The 21,697-nt window shown below is 39.1% G+C and overlaps 1 protein-coding gene across 1 annotated transcript in view; it reads left to right on the top strand.

The window, feature by feature from the left end:
* MYO16 (myosin XVI) overlaps positions 1–21,697 on the top strand; it is a 643,638-nt gene that overhangs the window by 403,565 nt on the left and 218,376 nt on the right. Inside the window, exon 20 of the mRNA XM_053563761.1 lies at positions 581–722. Within this exon, the coding sequence (XP_053419736.1) occupies positions 581–722 (142 nt within the window). The remainder of the gene's footprint in view (positions 1–580; positions 723–21,697) is intronic.

Raw genomic sequence — 21,697 nt, 5'->3', positions numbered from 1 at the left:
ACAGGCTTAATTTTAAACTATTCACACTCTTTTTTTCCTTGGTCCCTTCTTTAGTTATTTCCTTCTAAAAGCCTTACCACTCAAGAGTTCAATCATCATCACCTTGAGAATGACAGAAAAATCTCTACGTTAAGCCCCAATCCTGTTTCTGAATCCCAGACCCACATTTGGCTGACTAGACCATTTCTTTGAAAATATTTAGAATATGACTCGCATTTCCAGATGACCAGGCTTCTAAATGCCTTAGGATGATTCAGTATCTAGACCAGTGAGTTGTTATCAGAGAACTTGCCAAGAGGGGCCCTGTGAAGAATCAGTTTCCTAACTGAGATGAATCATACGACCTTCCTGAAGGTCAAAAGCTCTGCTCAACATGTGCAAGAAATAATGTTGCGATGTATATGACATTCATTTCAGGGAAACATTTTATGTAAGAACCAGCGTTTATTGGAGTCCTGGTATGGTATTTGACACCCTTTGCTGTATGTGGTGTGTGGGGAAAGAGTAGGGTGGGCGTCGTCTCCCTGGCTCCCGAGTGCGGCAGCCTTCCTCTCACCCTCCCCTCTCCCCACTGCTGTAGGCGACATGCTCATACGACGGCACACTGTACGGATTGCTGAGTTTTACCGAGACCTCTTGGCCAAATCCCTGTACAGTCGTCTGTTCAGCTTTCTGGTGAATACTGTGAACTGCTGTCTGCACAGTCAGGATGAACACAGCAGGTAGGTCGATGGGTACGTCCGTACTTGTGCTATTCCTGCCAGAGACACCAACAGGCCTGCTCTGAAAGTTGCCTTGTGGTACAGTGTGGCCCCTAAGTTAGACGCCATGAAGACACTTCATTTTTAACAGGGTAGTTTTATCCGAATGGTCTCACTGATAATGCTTTTGGGAGTTAAGCCCCTCCCTTAGACACCCCCTCCCCCATCCTGTTGAACTAATGAAATCGTCTGTTTGCGTAGATATGGAAATGCCATCTCGTGTCTCTGGACTGAAGGTAGACACAGCCTTTCATGCACCAATGAGTATAAAATGCTATAAATCCAGAAACAAGGCATTCTGAGGAGGGCTGAAGCACTTGAGTTTGTTGGGCGGGTCACGTCCCTCAGCGCAGACCCTGACGGGTGTACATCAGTAATTCTTCCACCTATGTCTTCACTTGTTTTGTGGATTATTAGACGAAGGGTCTCTATGGCGATCATTTTGGCTCATCCTCCAAATCATCTTAAATAGTAGCTTTTTGGGGCTACTTGATCATATAAAAGTTATAGATGTCCATGACATGGTATCAGTGGAAAATTGTTACTTTTCTTATTTCTAATAATGACCCCGAGCAACTATTAAAAGCAAAATTGCATCCCAGAGTCTTCACATGTACACTTGTCTTTGAAAAACATCTTCTAGTGTGTGTCACATTTTATGGGGGCAAGACATGATTGCAAGAGGGACTTTACCTAACAATTGCAATCAGTGTAACTGGCTTATTGTACCCTCAATGAATCCCCAACAATAAAAAAAAAAAAAAAAAAAAAAAAGAAAAACATCTTCTGAGATTTTTTTTGTTGTCTTTACAGACACCAAATTCCTGAAATTGATGCCTGTACAGTCTCTGGGAGGCATATGTACATATGGGGAAGTTCTCAAATAAAAGTGGACATCTCAGAAGATTTCAGAGACCACTGTTACTAAAATTTTCATTAAAATGTACACATGTAAAATCCCACTGAACACTGATCAGCATATTCAATGTAAAATCTGTGATTTGAAGGTGGCTGTGGCCCCTCAAATATACATAATGTTTAATCTATATTCTATATTTAGATCATATAAATATAATAAATTAATATATATTAACATATTTTCTATAGGCTATATATTAATATAATGTATAGATTAATATATGATCTATATTTCAGAAGAGATGCATTAGTATTTAGGATGGTAAGGACTCTTGATTTTGCCATTATTCCTTGTTATCAGGTATTTTGTGATTTTTAAATATGAAGATTATTTATACAATGGTACTAATATGCTAAGTCTCCCAAAGTAACTATATATAAAACTATTGGCAGCTCTGCTGAAGATGACATTGAAAAAAATTAATATATAAATCCAGAAATCTATTGAAACTTTTACAAAATTTTTATTTGACACTTAAATCTTAACGTTGCCTTAAATTTAAATAATTAGAAATACTTATATAATATCTGATCTAAATTTTGGACTACATATATACACACAGAGAAAAATTGTTAACCTGAGCTGTGGAGAACACACAAGATTGCCACTGTGTCAGCGTGCACATTGAGCAGCGCGGTCTTATCTTTAAAATTGTCTTTACTGAGCAAATGAATGGTAACAGGGATTTGTGGGAAAGTAGAGGCAAGTTAATGTACTAGAAATTTAACTTCTAAGAGATAATACTCTCATTTGAGTCATAACTCCCATGGTTGCTTCTCTGTTTCTACTCTGGTCACCGAAATCTTAATTTAAAGCCCCAAATAACACAAAGGAAGTTTATATTATAACTTATTGAGATTTGTTCACATTACTTAAAGTTCTGCAGATTTATAGACCTATTTCCTAAGTCACAGAAAAGTCTCAAACATTTGGATTACTTTAGAAAAGTCTTCTGCGGCACCTGTGGCTCAGTTGGTAAGGTGCCAGCCCCATATACCGAGGGTGGCAGGTTCAAACCCGGCCCCGGCCGAACTGCAACAAAAAAATAGCCGGGTGTTGTGGCAGGCACCTGTAGTCCCAGCTACTTGGGAGGCTGAGGCAAGACAATTGCTTAAGCCCAGGAGTTGGAGGTTGCTGTGAGCTGTGCGATGCCATGGCACTCTACCGAGGGCCATAAAGTGAAACTCTGTCTCTACAAAAAAAAAAAAAAGAGGTCTTATGTTGTTTACCAATCCTTAATTTTTCTTTGGAAATATTGTAGTCATGTCAAAAAAGATTATAGCAAAAACTACCCTTGTGTTAAAGTTGGAGAGCACATAGACCAGCCGTGCTCACTCTGTGGGTCGCGACCCACAGGAACTGTATTAAAGGGCCACGGCAGTAGGAGGGTTGAGAACCACTGAATAGACACATTTTTTGTAAATTTTACTAGAGGGAATTCATGTAATAAAGAATTTCTCTAACAAGTTATAAAGGGAAAACAAGTGAAATTAAGCCAGGTAAAATTTCTATTCTTGAAATGATAGATTCATTTCCTGAATTACAGTAAAATATGTACAATATCAATGGCTTAATACATTTAAAATAATTGTATTTTCTCTACCTAGATCCAAAAACATTTGCCTATGAATGAAAACTCTGGGGTCTAATGCAGGTGACAGTGAGGGTTAGTTCATGAAGATGGGCAGAAGCATTTGCTGTGTTGGCCAGGGCAAAATCACATCTTTAAGATGAGTGTGTGGATGTGTCCCCCGTGCCACTTGCTGTGACTGTGACTTCTGTGCAGATGTATGGCCTCGACCCTGTGGACTGGGGGACCACAGAGGCCACACTTAGTGGTCAGAGAGCCTCAAAAATTGAAACACACTAAAACTTTATTTATAATTAGGCAAAGTTGAAAATGCTTTGATCCAAACAGGTAAAAAAGAATGAGAATCATAATAATAACAACAAAGAACACTAATGTCTTCTGTTTGCTTAGAAGTTTGTGATTAACACAATGTGGGCATATAAATCATCTTGAGAGGAAAACTGTTAAATAGCTAAAATAACACATTTTATTCTCAAAACAAGGGCTCCAAGGAAATGTGAAACACAATTCACGAGGGTGACCACAGCCTGCTTCCTCACTTCCCCTTCCAAGGCTCTTCCTTCCTTCCTTCCTTCTTCCTTCCCTTCCCTTCCCTTCCCTTCCCTTCCTTTTTTGAGAAAACTTATTTAAAAAACAGGGTTTAGTATTTTAACCAGACGTATTTCTTTTTCTAAACTATGGTTTTATGACTTCAACAATGGAGGATACTGTATATTGTCTAACTTTGCATGAGAATGCTGTCATCATCAAGTTCATTCTCGCCCTCTATCATAAGGGAGGCACAAGTACAGTCCTCCATCCTCGCCTCCCCCAGCTGACACACTGTCTCCTCTGATAGTGGCCCTCTCTGTGGGTCCCCTGACCCCATCTGCACCTCCAGTTTGCCACTGTTACTCTCCGGCCTCTGTGACACTCATGTGATCACACGTCTATTGTGCTACTGGCACAGTCTGGGTGGGGGTTACCTATCCACAGCCATTTTCATCTCTGATTCTTAATCCATTAAGAAATAAGACAGTAAGGTAAGGTTTACAGGGGTCAGAGTAACCATCTGGTGAGGGACGTGGAGGGCAGCAGAGGGTCCAGCTCTCACAGCAGCACACTGCTCTGACTCTGCAGGCCAGACTGGGCTGACCTGCCTCCTGGGTCCTAGTTAGCCCTGAGTGGGCACAGGAGCCTGAGGAGACAGCCTGAGGGCCCCTTGTCCAGGTTTCCTTGTGGACACCAGGGTGCTGGGTCACTCTTCCAGAGGCCAGGGGCATAGCTCATAGGCTTCCTCTTCACATCTGTGAATAAGCATTTCCTCCGAACAAGTGTGGATGTTAAGATGTTAGAAGTGGTTCTACATTCTAAGAAGCTGAGAGATGAGGCAGGGGGAAAGACTGAAAAAGGCTGACTTGGGGAGAAGTGGGAATTGAGACTGGGCGAAATGAATCAGGGAACAGCTGTTGCGTTCTCACACTGTTGGCCGGCAGTTTTACAGAGAAAACTATCCATGTTACCAGATAACTTGTGACCAGTCAGCAGTGCATTAGTTTGGAGTTGCTAATGTGGCAGAAAGAGGGCCCATCTAAGTGAGAAGGTGTACAAGCCTGGTGACTCCTATTTTGAGTGATTTCAGCCTGTTTTCCCAGTGTTTTAGAGAGTAGAGAGCTGAACCTCTCTGGCCACTAGGTACATGAAAGACCCTCTTAATTATTCATAACTTGCCAAGAGTTCACATCAAGTTGTCAGTATTCAACAATTAAAATATGATTTTAAATGGCATCAAATAATTTCTAAAGGGAAACTAATAAAGTAAGTCTCATCTGGCCTTTTTAGTATTGTTTGGCCTCAACAACTCTGAGAATTGTAAGTTGACACCCAGTGACCACTATGGCTATAACTAAAGTCCTTGCTGAAGCCGTTTAGAAATCCCATGTATAGATTCCTATGACTTCACGTGTCCAAAGTTGACCAGAACAGCCAATCAAGCACCAGTCACCTTCCCTCACTCTTTGTAGGAATCACTGTGATGGTGCAGGGTCTCTCCATGCTGTTTTCACGGGTGATATGGAAATAGCATATTTCCCCAATGAACTCAATCCTCTCTCTGCCTGGTTACAGCGGAGGTGACCTGACCTGAAGAGCTCCAGGATTGTCAGCCCTTTATCTCTCTAGCTCAGAAGAGGCTTCTTTCTAGAGTTTAGCCACTGTGGTTTAGAGCATCATCTTTGTTTTTTTACAGTTTTTGGCCGGGGCTGAGTTTGAACCCGCCACCTCCAGTATATGGGGCTAGCGTCCTACTCCTTTGAGCCACAGGCACCGCCCTAGAGCATCATCTTATAAACAGGCCTTTCGAGACAGAGAGGATTCTGTGTAGATTTTCCTTAACACTTCTTTTCTTTCATAGTTATTTTGCCTCATTATTTGAAGAAATCCCTTTCCATTTTGTGATGTTTGGCTATTTATAACATAATATTCCAAATGGAAAGCTGCACTATTAAGTGTTTGTTGTTTTACTCGATAAAACCTTCAGAACTCTGAATAAGGTTGCCAGAGAGACACATAGACTCAGCCTTGATCTGAAAGGACAGCACTGGACATCAGGGTGACTACAAGAAGTAGGACTGTTCATTTTAGTGTCAACATGACAGAGTTACTCACAGCTTTTCAAACATGTAGTTACCTTATAATGTATTTTGGTCTAACCATCCCCCTCTGGCCTTTGGCCCCAATGCTGGGGCGGAGGAAGAGGAGGGGCTCAGGCTCGGGCAGTTGCTGGATTCAGCTGCACTGCTGGTTGGCTGGGTGTCTTATTACTTTGGTGTAACTATTAAACTAGTATAATTTGATAAAGTACATCTCCTTATGTCTACCTCCCTTTAAAGTTTTTCAATGAGGGTTATATTTCCCTGACGCTGAGAGAAAACTTAAGCAGGTGCCAAGAGTTTTCTGTTCAGTTCTCTACCACAGTTTTATGAATGCTTTAATCCCCAAACATCAGCATTTTAGTAGAAATTAAGCATGTCCATAGCTGAAAGCTCTCTTCCCATTCCCACCGCTGGGGCCTGTGTGTAGCAGCCAACAGCCTCCCGGGAAGGTGTGATGGGGACAGCTGCTCCCAGAGTGGAGCTGCACGGACTCAGGGACAAGGAGGGGAGGAACTCATGGGCTCTCAACTGACACGTGGAGGCTTTCCTGGAGAGACAGTTATCCCTGGATCCTTCCCTTTGGTTTCTCGAAGATTCTTGTGGCTGGGCCCCCTTTCCTGTAAACACCAGTGCATGGGAGATACACTCTGCCGGCTGACTGCTTCCAGCTGCTCCCTCGCATTAGCCCTGGGCCCACGGGGCGAATGGTTTGAGTCCCGGCCTACCCAGCTGTGCCCCTCAGACAGGCCTTCTCTGGGTTGAGGTGGAGATGGCAGTGGGAATGGGACAGGGCCTGGAGCAGTGGTGGGAATTATACCTATTCACTTTCTATGACTCTTCTGTTACTTTTACACCCTCTGTTGAACAAAGACTGTGCTCTAAAGTGTAATTTTCATAAAGTTATCAGCCATGTGATTCTGAAATAAGATACATTAGTAGAGATACTAAAGTGTAATTAAGAACTTAAGCTTTGAAAAAAGATAAATATATTCTGCAGCTTCTAAAATTATACCTGTTTCATAATGCAACACTTAAACACGTATATATGTGTGTGTGTATACATATCTGAGAAATATAATCCAGGGAACATTTTCCTTTTTATTGTTAAGAAATATCATAAGAACAGGTAGATCAAAGTTAGAAATAACTAACTTTGAGAGACAACCCAGTGACCCTACGGAATGGACATTGGAGGTGTGATTTCATTCATTCATTCATGTGTGTGTGACCTGAAATTGACATTTTTAGATAGCACTGTTTAGAATGCTATATAGTAAATAAATTGAGCTTCAAGCATACATATGGAGATTTTATTTTGTTTCTCATTGAGACTTCAGTTTAAGTGTTCTTATGTTATGTTACATTCTTATGTTATTTTAGTTGACCAAAATGTAAACATTGGAAAACATTATGATTAATTGCATTCAGTTTACATGAGTCACTCATTTATCCAAGTCTGTTCCTTTGACACTGGGTTGCAAAAACAAATCTTTGTTTTTCTGAGTTATTTGAAAGTTAATTGAGATGGTGCCATTCGTAAAGTTGTTATCACAGTATCTGACACAGGGAGAATGATGGTTACAATAATAGCAGTGATGACGGTGGCTGGTAAGAAGGCATCTTAGTTTATATTAGTTTATTTATGGGGAAGGGGAAAGTTGTTAAAAAATGCAAATGGCTCAGAGATTGGAAATCCAATTGTCCAGCTTCTTCCTTTTAAAGTTCAGTCAGTTATCTTGTTTGCTTTAGGGAATGGCATATAAAAGAAATATTTTGATCTTTAAAAATAGAAATACCACTATTTGCATAATGCTACCAGGACATGTAGGAGTCTTCCTTTCTTTTCTAGATATTTTGCTTAGGTTTGTTTTGCGGTAAGCAGTGATAATGGACTTGCGGTGATCAGTTTCCACAGTCTCCTTTCTCTTTCTCTTATGACGCAGGAATGATGTGTTTGCAGCATACCTGACTAGGGTCCAGGGCACAGTCTGTGATCTTTGATTACTGCAAAAACAAGATCCACGTGGGCTAGAGTGAGTGTTATTCCCCAGTCAGTAGCAGTTTCTTGAGTCACACATAACATGGAATGATGTTGATCACATACACTAAGGAACTAGAGTTTTACAGTGTGGGAGGCAGTGCAGAGAGGGGGCGGGTGCACTCAGGGGCAGAGACCCAGTAGAGTGGGAGCAGGTGGGAGAAGGGCATTAAAGAGGAATTAGGGCTCGGGGCTCTAAATGTGACGGTGATGGTATATTTCATGAGAGTGAGAGAATCACCAACCCAGTAACTGTCTAGAATCTCTGTTCTTTGCTCTACAAGCTAGAATTGATTCTGGAGAAAGAAAAGTAGGCTATTGAAAAAATATCAACAAATATTTGAAAAACATTTTACTTGTGAAATTTCTTAAACTATTGAATCTCCTCTCTGCTACCCAATATAACTATAGTATGGATTTAAATAACAAAAGAAGGTATATTGAGCAGATACTATACCAGTGAGAAAGAAGGAATATTTCTAGAGGTTGAAGTTATTATCTATTAAAGTTATTATTTGTTTAATATACATATCAATTCAATGATTTCATCCTTGAATCATCAGTAGGACATGTTTTGCATCTCACTTTGTTTCTAAATTTACATACTTTGATTATAAGGAAGATCATTTTAAGTTAGTACATCTTTTCCTAAATGTCCAGAAAGATTTTCATCAGTGCACTTACCAAAAGGCCCATGTGTTCAACAGCCGTCTCATTGAGGTAATTTGTAAGAATTGGCAATGTTAGCAGTGCAACATGGCTTCCTGTGTCTTAAAACTGATGACTCAACTCTGAAATGATTTTAAAAGAGAGAGAGAAAAAGAACAAGAATGAATTCAATAGGATGTAAACTGAAGGTGATATAATGTATTGGTTGGTTACATTCATCACCGCATCTTATAACACTTAAGAGATTGTCAGTATCTAAAGAAACACAAAGAATCAGTGCTAATGAGATTGTAACAAGCAATTCGATATTCCTGAGAAAATTCTACTTCTTCAATAGGTGAGATTTGCTATCCCTTTTAAATTAGAGGGAACAGACATTTCATATGGAGAAAAAATAATTATAGGCTTGAAGAATTCTGCAGACTGGTTGTAAAAATAAACTCCCACCGGTGTTATGGGTACAGGCTGTGTCCCGGAGCAGCACCAGGGGCAGGTGTTTACCTGGATGCTCTGAAACTGAGGTGAATTAACTGGGTTATGTGGATGAAGTTACGTTGGTGTGAGTTTTTATGTCCTCATCTTACAGCTTGGTTTTGTTCTGCTAAGGTTCAGTTTTGAGCATGCACTGGTATGTATATATGCCCGAGTGTTTGGATTCCCAAGGTTTTTAAATATAGGAGAATATGTTGCTGTTGATATTAAGGGCCAGTTACATTTCCTGTGATTTCTGTTTTTCTCTCATTGATCGAATCAGGTAGAATTTAAGATATTTATGAAATAGTACAGTGTATCTCTAACTTTTTCGGGCCAAAATCTAATTTGGGAATTCAATAAATGCTGTCCTCACAAACATATAGTTTTCCATATAACGCCTAAAGATGAGCTGATCTTCCCCTCCAAAATTAATACTCTTCAACTGTTAATAATGACTTAATATGTTGATTAAAGAAATTAATACATGCTGGATCGACATTTTCATTGTTGTTCATTGTCTTCTAGTAGTTGCTAAATATTTTTAAGTCTTAATCTTTTTTGTAATGATTTTGTTTTCATTTTAATTAAGGATGTCTCTTTTTATGTTTTGCATCAAATTTATGATTTTAAAAACATACACAGATATACGGCCAGAGAGATGAATGATAGAATTTTTGAAACAGTAAAATGACACTCAGCATGTTGTTCTATTTTGTAAGATTGTTTTAGTAAATTAGAATTTTCATTTATAACTGAGTGTTTCTTTAAGGATCTTATCTCATTATAGACAGTAACCAGGAACTTAGCTTATAAAATGCTAAGGAGGGAACAGCTTTTTGCTGCATTGCAGGCAAGCTATTAAAATAGCCTTTGGATTACATTTTATACCTATGCTATTTGCAGAAATCACCTGTAAAGATGTTATATAGAATCTTAGGTCAATTTTCAAATTTAGTTTCATAGGTATATTAATTTATTTGCTTTCTATGTAGAGGAATTTGCCATTACTTCTTTAGCAAAGATTATCCATCCTTACTGTGAACCCATGTTATGCCAACTAAGCACAATAGCAGTTGGAGATTTATCAATAAGCTTTAGGTTTGGGATACTATTTCTTACCAAAAAGGCCTTGTTGTAGCCTCAGGTTCACCATCTTCCCCTGTCTTACAAGAGGCATTGCCCTAAAATTCAAATCAGGATACATTTGTGTGAGGTCTCTGCGTGTGTGCAATTATTTTGTTCAAAATTATGTAACCACGAAGTTATTTTTTAAAAAGCAAATTCAATTGTGGCAGGCAGTGTCTGTAGCTCAGTGACGAGGGCACCAGCCCCACATACCAAGGGTGGTAGGTTTGAACCCAGCCCTGGCCAAACTGCAACAAAAAATAGCTGGGCATTGTGGTGGGCGTCTGTAGTCCCAGCTACTCTGGGGGCTGAGGCAAGAGAATCGCCTAAGCCCAAGGGCTGGAGGTTGCCATGAGCTGCAATGCTGCGGCACTCTACCAAGGCAACAAAGTGAGACTCTGTCTCTAAAAAAATAAAAATAAAAATAATTCAATCTGTGGCTTTTTAACAGGACTAGAATGTAACCATATTAGCAATAAAAATGTTATAAGAGAGAATATAATTTATTTTTTGCAAGGAGTTGAGGTCAAGTAGGGCAGGCTAGCACTTTAAGGTTACAAGTCTAAAGATTCATCTCTTCCGCTGGAGCATCCCAGGTGTGTGAGCATGTCCCGACTGGGCCTTGCACCTCTTCAAAGAATAGAAACACTTAGTGTCCCTGACACGCTTCCTTAGAAACAGGCCTGCCTCATTTTAGATGGCTTGCCGTTATTCTCCCCAATGGGAAGAGTTGAAGTGGACAGTGCACACTCCTATAGGCAGGTGGTTGGGGAAAATTTTAATGAAAAGAAGCAACATGATTTTTCAGAACACATGTGCCTCGCCTCCGTGTGAGATGGAGCTTGTGTGAGCATCGCCCGACTTGGAATTTAAGTGTTTTCTGCTCCTTGGGACTATCCATATCACTGACTAATTGATCTATAGTAATTCTTGGTAGGGTGGGTTGAGGCTCAGTGGTCATTGCAAAGCAGAGGAAGATTGAAATTTCTTCAAGTATTTTTGCCAAAACACATACATCTCTCCTATAACATCCCGGGAATCACAGTGAGAGAGAATTTGCAATGCTCCTCAATTCTCAGAGCCTGAAATAAGAAATAATCTAAATGGTAGGCTAGGTGACAGAAAACTAGAAGAAGAAGAAATCATCTATAAATTACATTATTTTACTGTTATTTTGTTTTTTTGGGGGGGTTTTGCAGTTTTTGGCTGGGGTCAGGTTTGAACCCGCCACCTCCAATACATGGGGCTGGCGCCCTACTCCTTTGAGCCACAGGTGCCACCCTGTTTACTGTTATTTTTATAATAAAATTAAAGATTAATTTTTCCAAGAAAACATCTCATCATATGATATGTTTAATATCAGTTGAACATCCTAAGTAAAATCTCATCTCTCTGTCTTTCTAATTCAATCTGTATTTTATAAATTGTGGTTAGAAGTTCAGTAAAGGACAGGAGGTATAATCTATTCTCATTTATCAAACACTTTGGGAACAAAGTGAAACTCACTTCTGAAGCAGGAATTGCGTGTGTGTGTAAATGAACCTGATTAAAACCAAACGGTTTTACTTATTAGTTTCAGCTTTTTCCCTTATAGCACTTTATTGAAATGCGTGTGAAGATTTATACTCTCTACTGGGAATTACAAATCAAACAGGTACCTGCAAGAAAGATAAGAATCCAAAAATGTAGACACTCTTAGACACTTAAAGTGCTAACCTGCCCTAGTTGACCTCAACTCCTTTATTAATAATAAAGTCTTGGCAAAAAAAAAAACAAAACATTTTTTTTCCTCTGCTTTGCAATGACCACCGAGCCGCAACCCACCCTAACACTGGGTATGTTTTCTTACTAATCACAATGAAGCCACTTAGTTTTTTTTATCATTTTATTTTTTTTCTTAATTTTTTATTAAATCATAACTGTGTACATTAATGCATTTATGGGGTACAATGTGTTGATTTTCTATACAATTTGGGATGCTTACATCAAACTGGTTATAATAAATGGCTTATAGCATTAATTTTCAAATGCCTCATAAGAATATAAACACCTGCTGTGTGTTTGTGAGTAAATGAAAACAGACGGATCCAGTTTTTCCTTTTTCCATTTAATGCTTCCTAATATTCTTCATTATATGTTGTCTATTTTCAGAAAAAAATCAGTGAACAAGAAGACTAAAAAGAATGTACCTAATACCTGGAATCAACACTATTAACACTTTACAACTTTTGCCTTGGATTTTTATTAACAAAAAGTAACAGACAATCACGACTAAAAGTTGAGGTGCCTGTTGTTTTGCTGCGTAGATCCATCCCTCTCCTTCCCTCCCCCTGCAGGCAACAATATAATCAATTCTGTGCAAATCTTCCAAAATATATTTTTTTATTTTTCTAGCTATTTTTTTTGCAGTAAACACATAACTTTGCAAGACATCACAAATTATAGAGATGTTATCCTACAGTATATTTTTATCCTGTAGTTCCCTGTCTAACTCCGCGTGGTTTTTGAAATCTAACTATATGGCTGCACCAAGAGCTAATTCCTTCTTCTAATAGCCAAGTTTGGGCGGTTCAAGAAACTGCGCTATTCTCGTCTACCTCACTGGGAATGGACACTTAAATCTCTTTTCATTTTTTTTTTTTTTTTTCAGTTGAAAGTAGTGTTGTGTTCTTGTATGTGTCTCTCCAGATATATGTTTAGAATTTTCCCTGAGGCATATATTCAGCGGCAGAATTGCAAGGAGAGCATTACTTTGCGTTTTCCTAATTCCAAACAAAGTTGAACGTCTTCTGACAAGGTAGGTTCTGCCCTGCCCCCTGGCCACACACTCAGAGGATTTTTGCAATTACACGCAGTGGCCTGGTTTCCTGGCCTTATCATAGATATTCTTTTCCTGCTCCAAAGTCATCTTATCCTTTTTTTTTCTAAAACCTTTGCATTGTTAACACATCAGGAATATTGTGTATGTGAAGAGATGATATAATTTTATATTTTTAGCTAAATATTCAGTGATCCACACCATTTATCAGTAATGTTTCTTAACCCCCATCTTGATTTTTACTCTGTTTGACTAAAACTGTGTCAACAATATATTTTTTTAATTACTTAGTTCTCACAATAACTTCTTATTTTCTTATTGGTTTTGGTTATCCCTGGATTTTCCTTTTTGCATATGAATTTTATAACCACTTTGACTCTATCCAATAAAAGTTTTTCTGGGATGTTGACTAGAAATTTGTTTATAGATTAATGTGGGGAAAATTCTTCCCTTTGGGCTATTTATTTTTTCCATACACAAACATGATCTGTATTTAAACATTGATTTGTGTATTTTTTCATTCCTTTAATAATGTTTATAATTTTCTCCATCACTGCTTGCACACTTTTATGTAATTTCTGTTTCGGGGTATTTATACTTTATATTGCTATGATGAGCTCTTTTTTCCATTACTTTTTGATTTGTTTATTAGTGCCTTGACTTTCTATGTTGGTCTTATATTTAGAAATCCTGCTGTTTTTTTCTTATTACTTGTAATAATGTTCCTGTAGAATGCCTTAATATTTTCTAATATAAATGATCACAATTACCTTTCTTCCTTTTCTCTTATGTCCCTTATTTCTTCTTCATATTTTATTGCATTGGCTAGCACTGCCAGTATAATATTTAAAATTTGGGATGATAATGGGCTTTAGTGTGTTTTTCTCAAAACATTACTGCTAAACAATATTCTGACTCAGAGGTCCAGTAGATAATCTTTGCTAAGTGTTTTTCAATCATGCATGGATGAAAATTTTGTCTGATGTTTTTCATTGTCTGTTAAGAATAGCAATTCTCTTTTTTCTTAGCATATGGGGAAAACTGCATTGATGCATGTTTTGTTGAATTGTTCTTCATTTAGGGTATAAACCCTATTTTATCATCATGTGCTACGTTCAGTTTCCGAGCCCTCATTTAGGATGTTTGCATTTATTTTCATCAGTGAGAGGAGCTATTTTGTCATCTAATAGAACCTTTTGCTATCAAATTTATATGAAGGAATAAATTGGGCAGCTTTCTCTGTTTTTCTTCTCTCTAAAACAGTTTGTACTGAATGTAGATCACATATTTCTCTAATGTCTAGCAAAACCTCCTGAAAATCTTCTGAGTAGTTGCAAGGCCGTTGAACTTCCAGATACTTATTATTTTAAAGTTAGTAGGCTTAATCACATAATTTTTTTCTTTTATGATCATATATATTTTTCTAGAGTATTTTTACTTTAATATTTTAAATTTATTTGCCAACTAAATTATATCTTTATTTTATAATCTTTCGATCTCTATTTAATTGTAATTTGACAGCTTTTACTTTCAAGGTACTGTTTATTTATGCATTTCCTCCATATCTAACATTGATAAAACTTGCCTACAGGAATTGTTTATTTTCAAAAATCAATTTTTTGGTTTTGTTGTCATTTCTCACATTAATGTTATTTTGCTTTATTGCTGCTGTTTTATTATTTCTTTATTTCTCCTTTCTTTGCATTTTGTGCTTTTGTTTTTCCATAAATTCCTGAGTTGAATGTTTGTTTCATGCTTCTCAAGGATTTTTTTCCCTGAGTCTATAAAGTATTTCCTAAGAATTTTTAATGCATTCTAAAAGTTTTACTTTTTGTTGTTTAGTTCTAAATATTTTGCCTTTATGTTGTTTCAGAGATAAAAATAATAAGCAGTTTGTCAGAAAAATAAATTCAGCACATCATGTTTTTCCTTCTTTTGTCCAAACTGAGCATTTTTTTCCATTAAATAATGAGATTTATTCAATTCTTATGAATATAGTATAAGTGACTTCTATTTCTGTGTAGACTTATTTAAATCACGATGCTTATTACCATGACAACCCAAACTACACAATTTAGCAAATATCAGAGACAAAACCTGCTTTCTAAATAATTCCCCTTCTGCTCCATTTCCTTACCAAAACACCCATATGTATAATGATTTCCTAAAGAGCTAAAATTTTTTCTCCGTAATTGTGCATTTGTATTTTTTATTATTTAGTGAGATCATTTTTATTTTCAAGTAAAAGAATCTAGAGAAATAGAAAGTATTGGGGTGTTACTAAACCATCATGTACATTCTAATACAAATAACTTTTAAATTACTCATAATCAATGTAAAATAATGTTTAAAATTTAGCAATTTTGGGCCATGCTTGTGGCTCAACAGAGTAGGGCGCTGGCCCCATATGCTGGAGGTGGTGGGTTCAAACCCAACCCCGGCCAAAAACTGCAAAAAAAAAAAAAAAAAAAAAAAATTACCAATCTTAAAATTATCACACACTAGACAAATTAGTGATAAAATTTAAATATCAATCATGGTATTTGTGATAAATTGTTTCAAGAATAGTGCAGCTTATCAAACATATAGAGTTTTATACTTTTGCCTTAAGGAGATGGGGAGACAGGTTTATCAGACCTGTGAGTATGGGACATTTTTATTGTTAAATAGACCTCCCATTTGATCCTGCAATCCCATTACTGGGCATCTACCCAGAAGGAAAAAAATCCTTTTATCATAAGGACACTTGTACTAGACTGTTTATTGCAGCTCTATTTACAATCGCCAAAATGTGGAAACAGCCTAAATGCCCACCAACCCAGGAATGGATTAACAAGCTGTGGTATATGTATACCATGGAATACTATTCAGCCATTAAAAAAAATGGAGACTTTACATCCTTCATATTAACCTGGATGGAAGTGGAAGACATTATTCTTAGTAAAACATCACAAGAATGGAGAAGCATGAATCCTATGTACTCAATTTTGATATGAGGACAATTAATGACAATTAAGGTTATGGGGGGAAGCAGAAAGAGGGACGGAGGGAGGGGGTGGGGCCTTGGTGTGTGTCACACTTTATGGGGGCAAGACATGATTGCAAGAGGGATTTTACCTAATAATTGCAATCAGTGTAACCTGGCTTATCGTACCCTCAATGAATCCCCAACAATAAAAAAAAAGGGGGAAAAAAAAAAAAACTACTGTTTTTTTTTCTTCTTTTTGTTAATGACCATTATGTTATTTGTAAATACTACTTGAGAGTCAAATAGTTTCAATAAAGTATATAAGAGTGGCAGTGATTCGAAGGGTAACAAAGCCTTAGAGCCTTCTCCCTCTCTAGCTGTTACTTGAGGCAGGAGTGCAGGGGCTAAAGCTCCTATATTTTATACAAAGGGCAAAATTCATTGCACCGCCAGCCCTTCCTGGTCTCTTGTTTCATTTCTAACTGGGGAAATGCATTTGGCCTCTTTTCAACCCCCTGATAACTGTCCTGCTCAATAGAGTTAACTGAGTCTGTGTCTGTTATCCTCTGTGCCTGTCATTTGAGCACAGTGGCACTTCTGCCAGAGTAAATAATGCCACACTGCCTCCAGAAAGCAGAGCAGAATGTCCCCCTCTGGCTCCTGGGGACCCTGTCTCTGCCTGGGGGGAAACCCACAAGGAAGGAAATGTCAGTACTTCGGGTTAAAGACAGTTTGCCTTTTTTGAGTGTAATTTTCTAATTGAAGAGGATGTGCTTTTCAACTAAAGGACATTTGTTGCTTTTGTGAGCCTCATGCTTTGCACTTTTCTCTGTTCACATGCTGTCCTGTTAAAAATACCTATTCCCAGCCTGGCGACTTATGTGTGCAGGTGCAGTAAGTGGTAAAGGTGTAATTCCGGCTGTCATTATTCATTGATGAGCCCAACTGGGAGCTGAGGATTATTACACTCCACACTGACATTAGCCATGAGGTAGGAACTATCATATCCCTTGTACAGATGTGGACTCTGGAATTCAGAGGTCAAGTCACTTGGCTAGGAAGTGAGGGACCAGACTCAAAGGACTTTTCCAAAAATGCCTCCCACTTTGAAGGCCATCAAAAGAGAGGGATAAAGCTTAGTTAAAAACCTGAAAAGTTGCATTAACCATTGAAAATATAGTTAACTTCTTTATTTCAAGTAAAATTATTATTATAGTTAAATGTATGCATATACCAACAAGCCCCCTGCAGGCAAGGCTACACTTTGGTCTGTTATCTTCTTCTGGACCACTAAAATGCTAAACCTTCAGATAATGAAGTCTTTCGTTTCTCAAAATTTCTGTTAAATTGGAAAGATATCTAGAACACTTAGTATTCAGAACTGTGGAGGGGAGGGAATGGGGTGAATTGGGTCACAGGAGGAAGGCGTCTAATCCACTATACAACATGGGACGTAGCTAACACACTGCCCTGCATTTGGGATTTCTGCTGAATGGGTAGATTATAGCTGCTCTTGCCACAGTGGGGATAATGAGCAACTATGTCAGATGATGGCTATGTTAATTGTTCCACCTCCGTGTCCGTTTTACTACATATAGGATCTTTTAATATATTGTATACTTTAAATAAGCACAATAAAACTTACTTGTAAAATATAATAAAAAAGTAAAAAGGAGAGTTTGAATTGGAAGAGACTTACTGTAAAAGGAACTCTAAGAAACCGTCGTAAATCACAAATTGAACAGCACTTTTTACTGTAACCTATAGCTACAGTAAATGGATTGAAGTGGTGTATGGTTTTTGTATTTTGCATATGTACATTTATTTCAAAGTACAGGGTCATTAATTTATGAATGCTGTCATTTTTATCTCTTAGCTGGGTTTTAATCTTTTAAAGGGTAATAGGAAGCAAAAGATCTGGATTCCTATTCTAAGCCTACTACTTAACATTAATGAAATCGTTAGTAAAACATTTATATCTTGTGAATCTTAATTTTCTCAATCCCTTAAATTGTGATAATCACATCCCATCTGCCTACATATGGAGGTTTATCCTACATATCTCCCTGGCTTGTTTTTGATCTCAAGACCTATGAGTCTATGATTCCTACTTGGAGTAAGTTTAGAAGCATCCGTCACACCCAAACATCTGATGCTCTTGAAATATGTTTGGGATAGTTCAGACCCATCCATAGTTTACAGCACTCAACAACACAATATTATGATTGGAATAGCTAAATTACAAGTGATTTTATAGCACACGCCCTTCAATTTTTATTTTTAAAATTGCATTTTTAATGATACTCTCTGCTAGTAAAAATTTGTAATTTTTATTGAAAATATGTGTTAGCTCAAGGCTATAAATTAAGGTAAATAAAGCAATAAAGGTAAATTTTAATTATCTAATTAGTTTGAAGCATAGAATAAATATGTCATACAGAGTACTATCAAATTATGTTCTAGAAGCAAACGCCAGCTATACCACTGGTTTTATCTCTCCGCTCTCTCCCCTCCGCCTTTCTGCTTCCTGCTTTTCTTCTTTATCACAAACAAATTTCTCTGTCTGTATCTCACATCAGGACCAGGGGAGGGATATGGCAATTAGCAATGGGACAGTATTTCCCAGAGGGATTCTGTGGGATATTAGTTCAAGATGTTCATAAAAAAAAAAAAAAAATCAAAATTAAAGACAAGGGCTTCTTACTGCCCCCCCAAAGTTGGACTATCTTGGAGAAGCACAAAGCGCAGGATGTTCAGAGCAGCTTTGGACTGTAGACGGAGAGGGCCCGGACTTAGCCGTGGAACTGAGACACACAGGAAATTCTTCTACAGCCAATTTCAAAATGTTCGGAAGAATTATGGCCCAAGGCACTAGGTACCTTAATAGGCTTGTGATTTCTACAGGTAGAAGGAGACAGGTAATTCCATGTTACTGAGATGGACCGTGACCTCTCCCAGCTCACTGCCCCACACAGACTGAAGTCTGCCCAGGGTGGCACCGTGCTTCCTGCTCCCAGGTGCTGACCACTGACAGGTCAGAACAGTGAGGAACTATCCAAAAGGCTTTCCTTCCGGTTTACAAAATAGTTACGGAGCCCTCTTCTCCTCTCCCTGGCAGATGTTGATGCCCCTACCTACAGCATTCTTACTACATGGATCTAAACCTGGGAAAAGGCACAAAAGGATTCATCAGCCCAGGCAGTTTCCACCACAGGGAAGAGCTAGTCATTCTGAGAATTCTCATGAGTGTCTGCGGGGATTCTCGTAGCTCATTCTGTCCCAGCCAGCAGCTGTACAATCTTTGTTATCGCTTACCACTAAAACTTTCCCTCTCTGCAAATGCAGCCTCACTACTGTTTGCATAAAGGATGAACTCTGACTGGCTCTCCCCAACCCAAGTTATGCTAAACTATGTCAAGTCCAATGGATCTATGAGTCTTAGTAGATCTGAAAGGTCCACTATTTGTAGGAGAGTTTTGATGGCTGTAAATCAGAAGATCACTCCTATAAATGATCATAGCCATGACCCAGGTTAACTCACCTCTTTCAGGGATTCTATCTACCCTGCCAAGCTCAACCTCCATTGAAGGGGTAAAATTCTGTGCAGAATTCAGAATCCTGCCTTGTTATGGTCACCGATCACACACGTTTGCCATGGCTGTCTTGCTTTCTCGGAGAAGCTATTCCCAGTAGCCCTCCTTCACCCACTCACATCCAGGAAAACTCCCCTTCCATGGCTAATAATCAAACCTCTTCTTTGAACATCATGGAAATATTCCACTCAGCCAGCCTGGATTGTACAGTCTTTGGAGGCCCTATCTTAGTCTCTGTCTTTCTGAATCACTGGCCCAAACCAGGTGTGCATCACTGGATTTTGCACCTTTTGCGTTCCCCTTTGCTTTTCCCTGAGCATTCCCTAGCTGACCTCTGCCCTGAGCATTCCCTAGCTGACCTCTGCCCTGAGTATTCCCTAGCTGACCTCTGCCCTGAGCATTCCCTAGCTGACCTCTGCCCTGAGTATTCCCTAGCTGACCTCGGCCCTGAGCATTCCCTAGCCGACCTCGGCCCTGAGCATTCCCTAGCCGACCTCGGCCCTGAGCATTCCCTAGCCGACCTCGGCCCTGAGCATTCCCTAGCCGACCTCGGCCCTGAGCATTCCCTAGCCGACCTCGGCCCTGAGCATTCCCTAGCCGACCTCGGCCCTGAGCATTCCCTAGCCGACCTCGGCCCTGAGCATTCCCTAGCCGACCTCGGCCCTGAGCATTCCCTAGCCGACCTCGGCCCTGAGCATTCCCTAGCCGACCTCGGCCCTGAGCATTCCCTAACTGACCTCGGCCCTGAGCATTCCCTAACTGACCTTGGCCCTGAGCATTCCCTAGCTGACCTCGGCCCTGAGCATTCCCTAACTGACTTTGGCCATATACGCTGACTCACCATTTTCACTGTAAACCACAGACTGGTCAGAACTGTAACTGTCTCTTAGCTTCACTCTCCTTTCTGCCCCTATTTTGATGGTATCTTCCTAACCCTGCTGAGTTAACCTGATCCCAAGTCCTGAATCCATCAGCAGAACCTTGTCCCATGGTCATCTACAGATTGACCCACACAAATGGGAGAAGAGGGCGATCTTTTTCACGTGAGACTAAAATTAACATTTCCTTGGAAAGACAAGGAAGCCACAGACTTCTTGCATCTTCATTTAGGTTTTTTTTTGACATGCCGTTTTACAAAAGACGGTCCAAATACAGTTTACTGCAGGATTCCAATTTAGAACTAGGGAGACATAGCCCTGCCTGTTACTGTATGGCATGTAGAGCAATGTGGTTGGTCACCAGCTGTCACACAGCAAAAACAAACCACCAGGAGTGTACATCTAGGCTGACTTCATGTCTTGCTGTTGTTTTGTGTTGTTTCAAAGCTTTTATGTACAGTGTGTTTCTTTGGTTGATACAGCTAGTCCGGAAATCCTTCCCTCTTTCCAATAGTGTTTATCCACAGAGGAACATCTCACTCGTTTAGTCTCTTTGACTCAGAGATACAGATAAGTGGTTGAACACAAAATCTACTTCTCTTTATTTTTGTTGAGGGGAGGCAAGCCATTGGTCTAAAGGCATATCCAAGAAACAGACTTGGCTTTCAAAAAGTGGTGTGTAGGTACCAAAATTCTCAGCAGACACATGGAGGAGGGCAGATGTAAATCTTAAGCATGTATAAAAAACATAATGGGATTAAATGCCACTGTAATTAGATTTCAATTTCATGAAGAATGAAATTCTGGGCCACTCAAACATCTTGTTTGTAATGTATTTCCCTGCCGATGTCTTTATATTAATAAAGGTGCTGGAGGCCCATGTGGCAGCGCCAGGTCAGTCACGCTGAGCCTCACTAACATCACGCTGGGCTTGGCAGTGTCAAGTCAACCTGCGTTTAAGTGCTTCTCATTAACCAATATGTAACTGTCGTCTCTGTCCCTCTGCGTAGCTGTGCCTCAAGTGAGCATACATTATTGTTTACTGGTTTACTGAGGTCTGATGTAGCTAAAATGTACAAGACAGGTGTACAGGGAATGCGTTTTTAGACACGTGACGTGAGCGTGTAGCCTACACACACTGAGATGCAGGATACATCCAGCGCTCCAGAAGGTTCCTTCATGAGCTTATAAAACTTAGGCTCCCTTTGCTCCATGTTACTGAGCGTGAGA

Source organism: Nycticebus coucang, chromosome 15 (genome assembly GCF_027406575.1).
Source record: "Nycticebus coucang isolate mNycCou1 chromosome 15, mNycCou1.pri, whole genome shotgun sequence".
Taxonomy (NCBI): domain Eukaryota; kingdom Metazoa; phylum Chordata; class Mammalia; order Primates; family Lorisidae; genus Nycticebus; species Nycticebus coucang.
The sequence above is the reverse complement of the archived record's forward strand: the minus strand, read 5'-3'. Positions and strand labels throughout refer to the sequence as shown.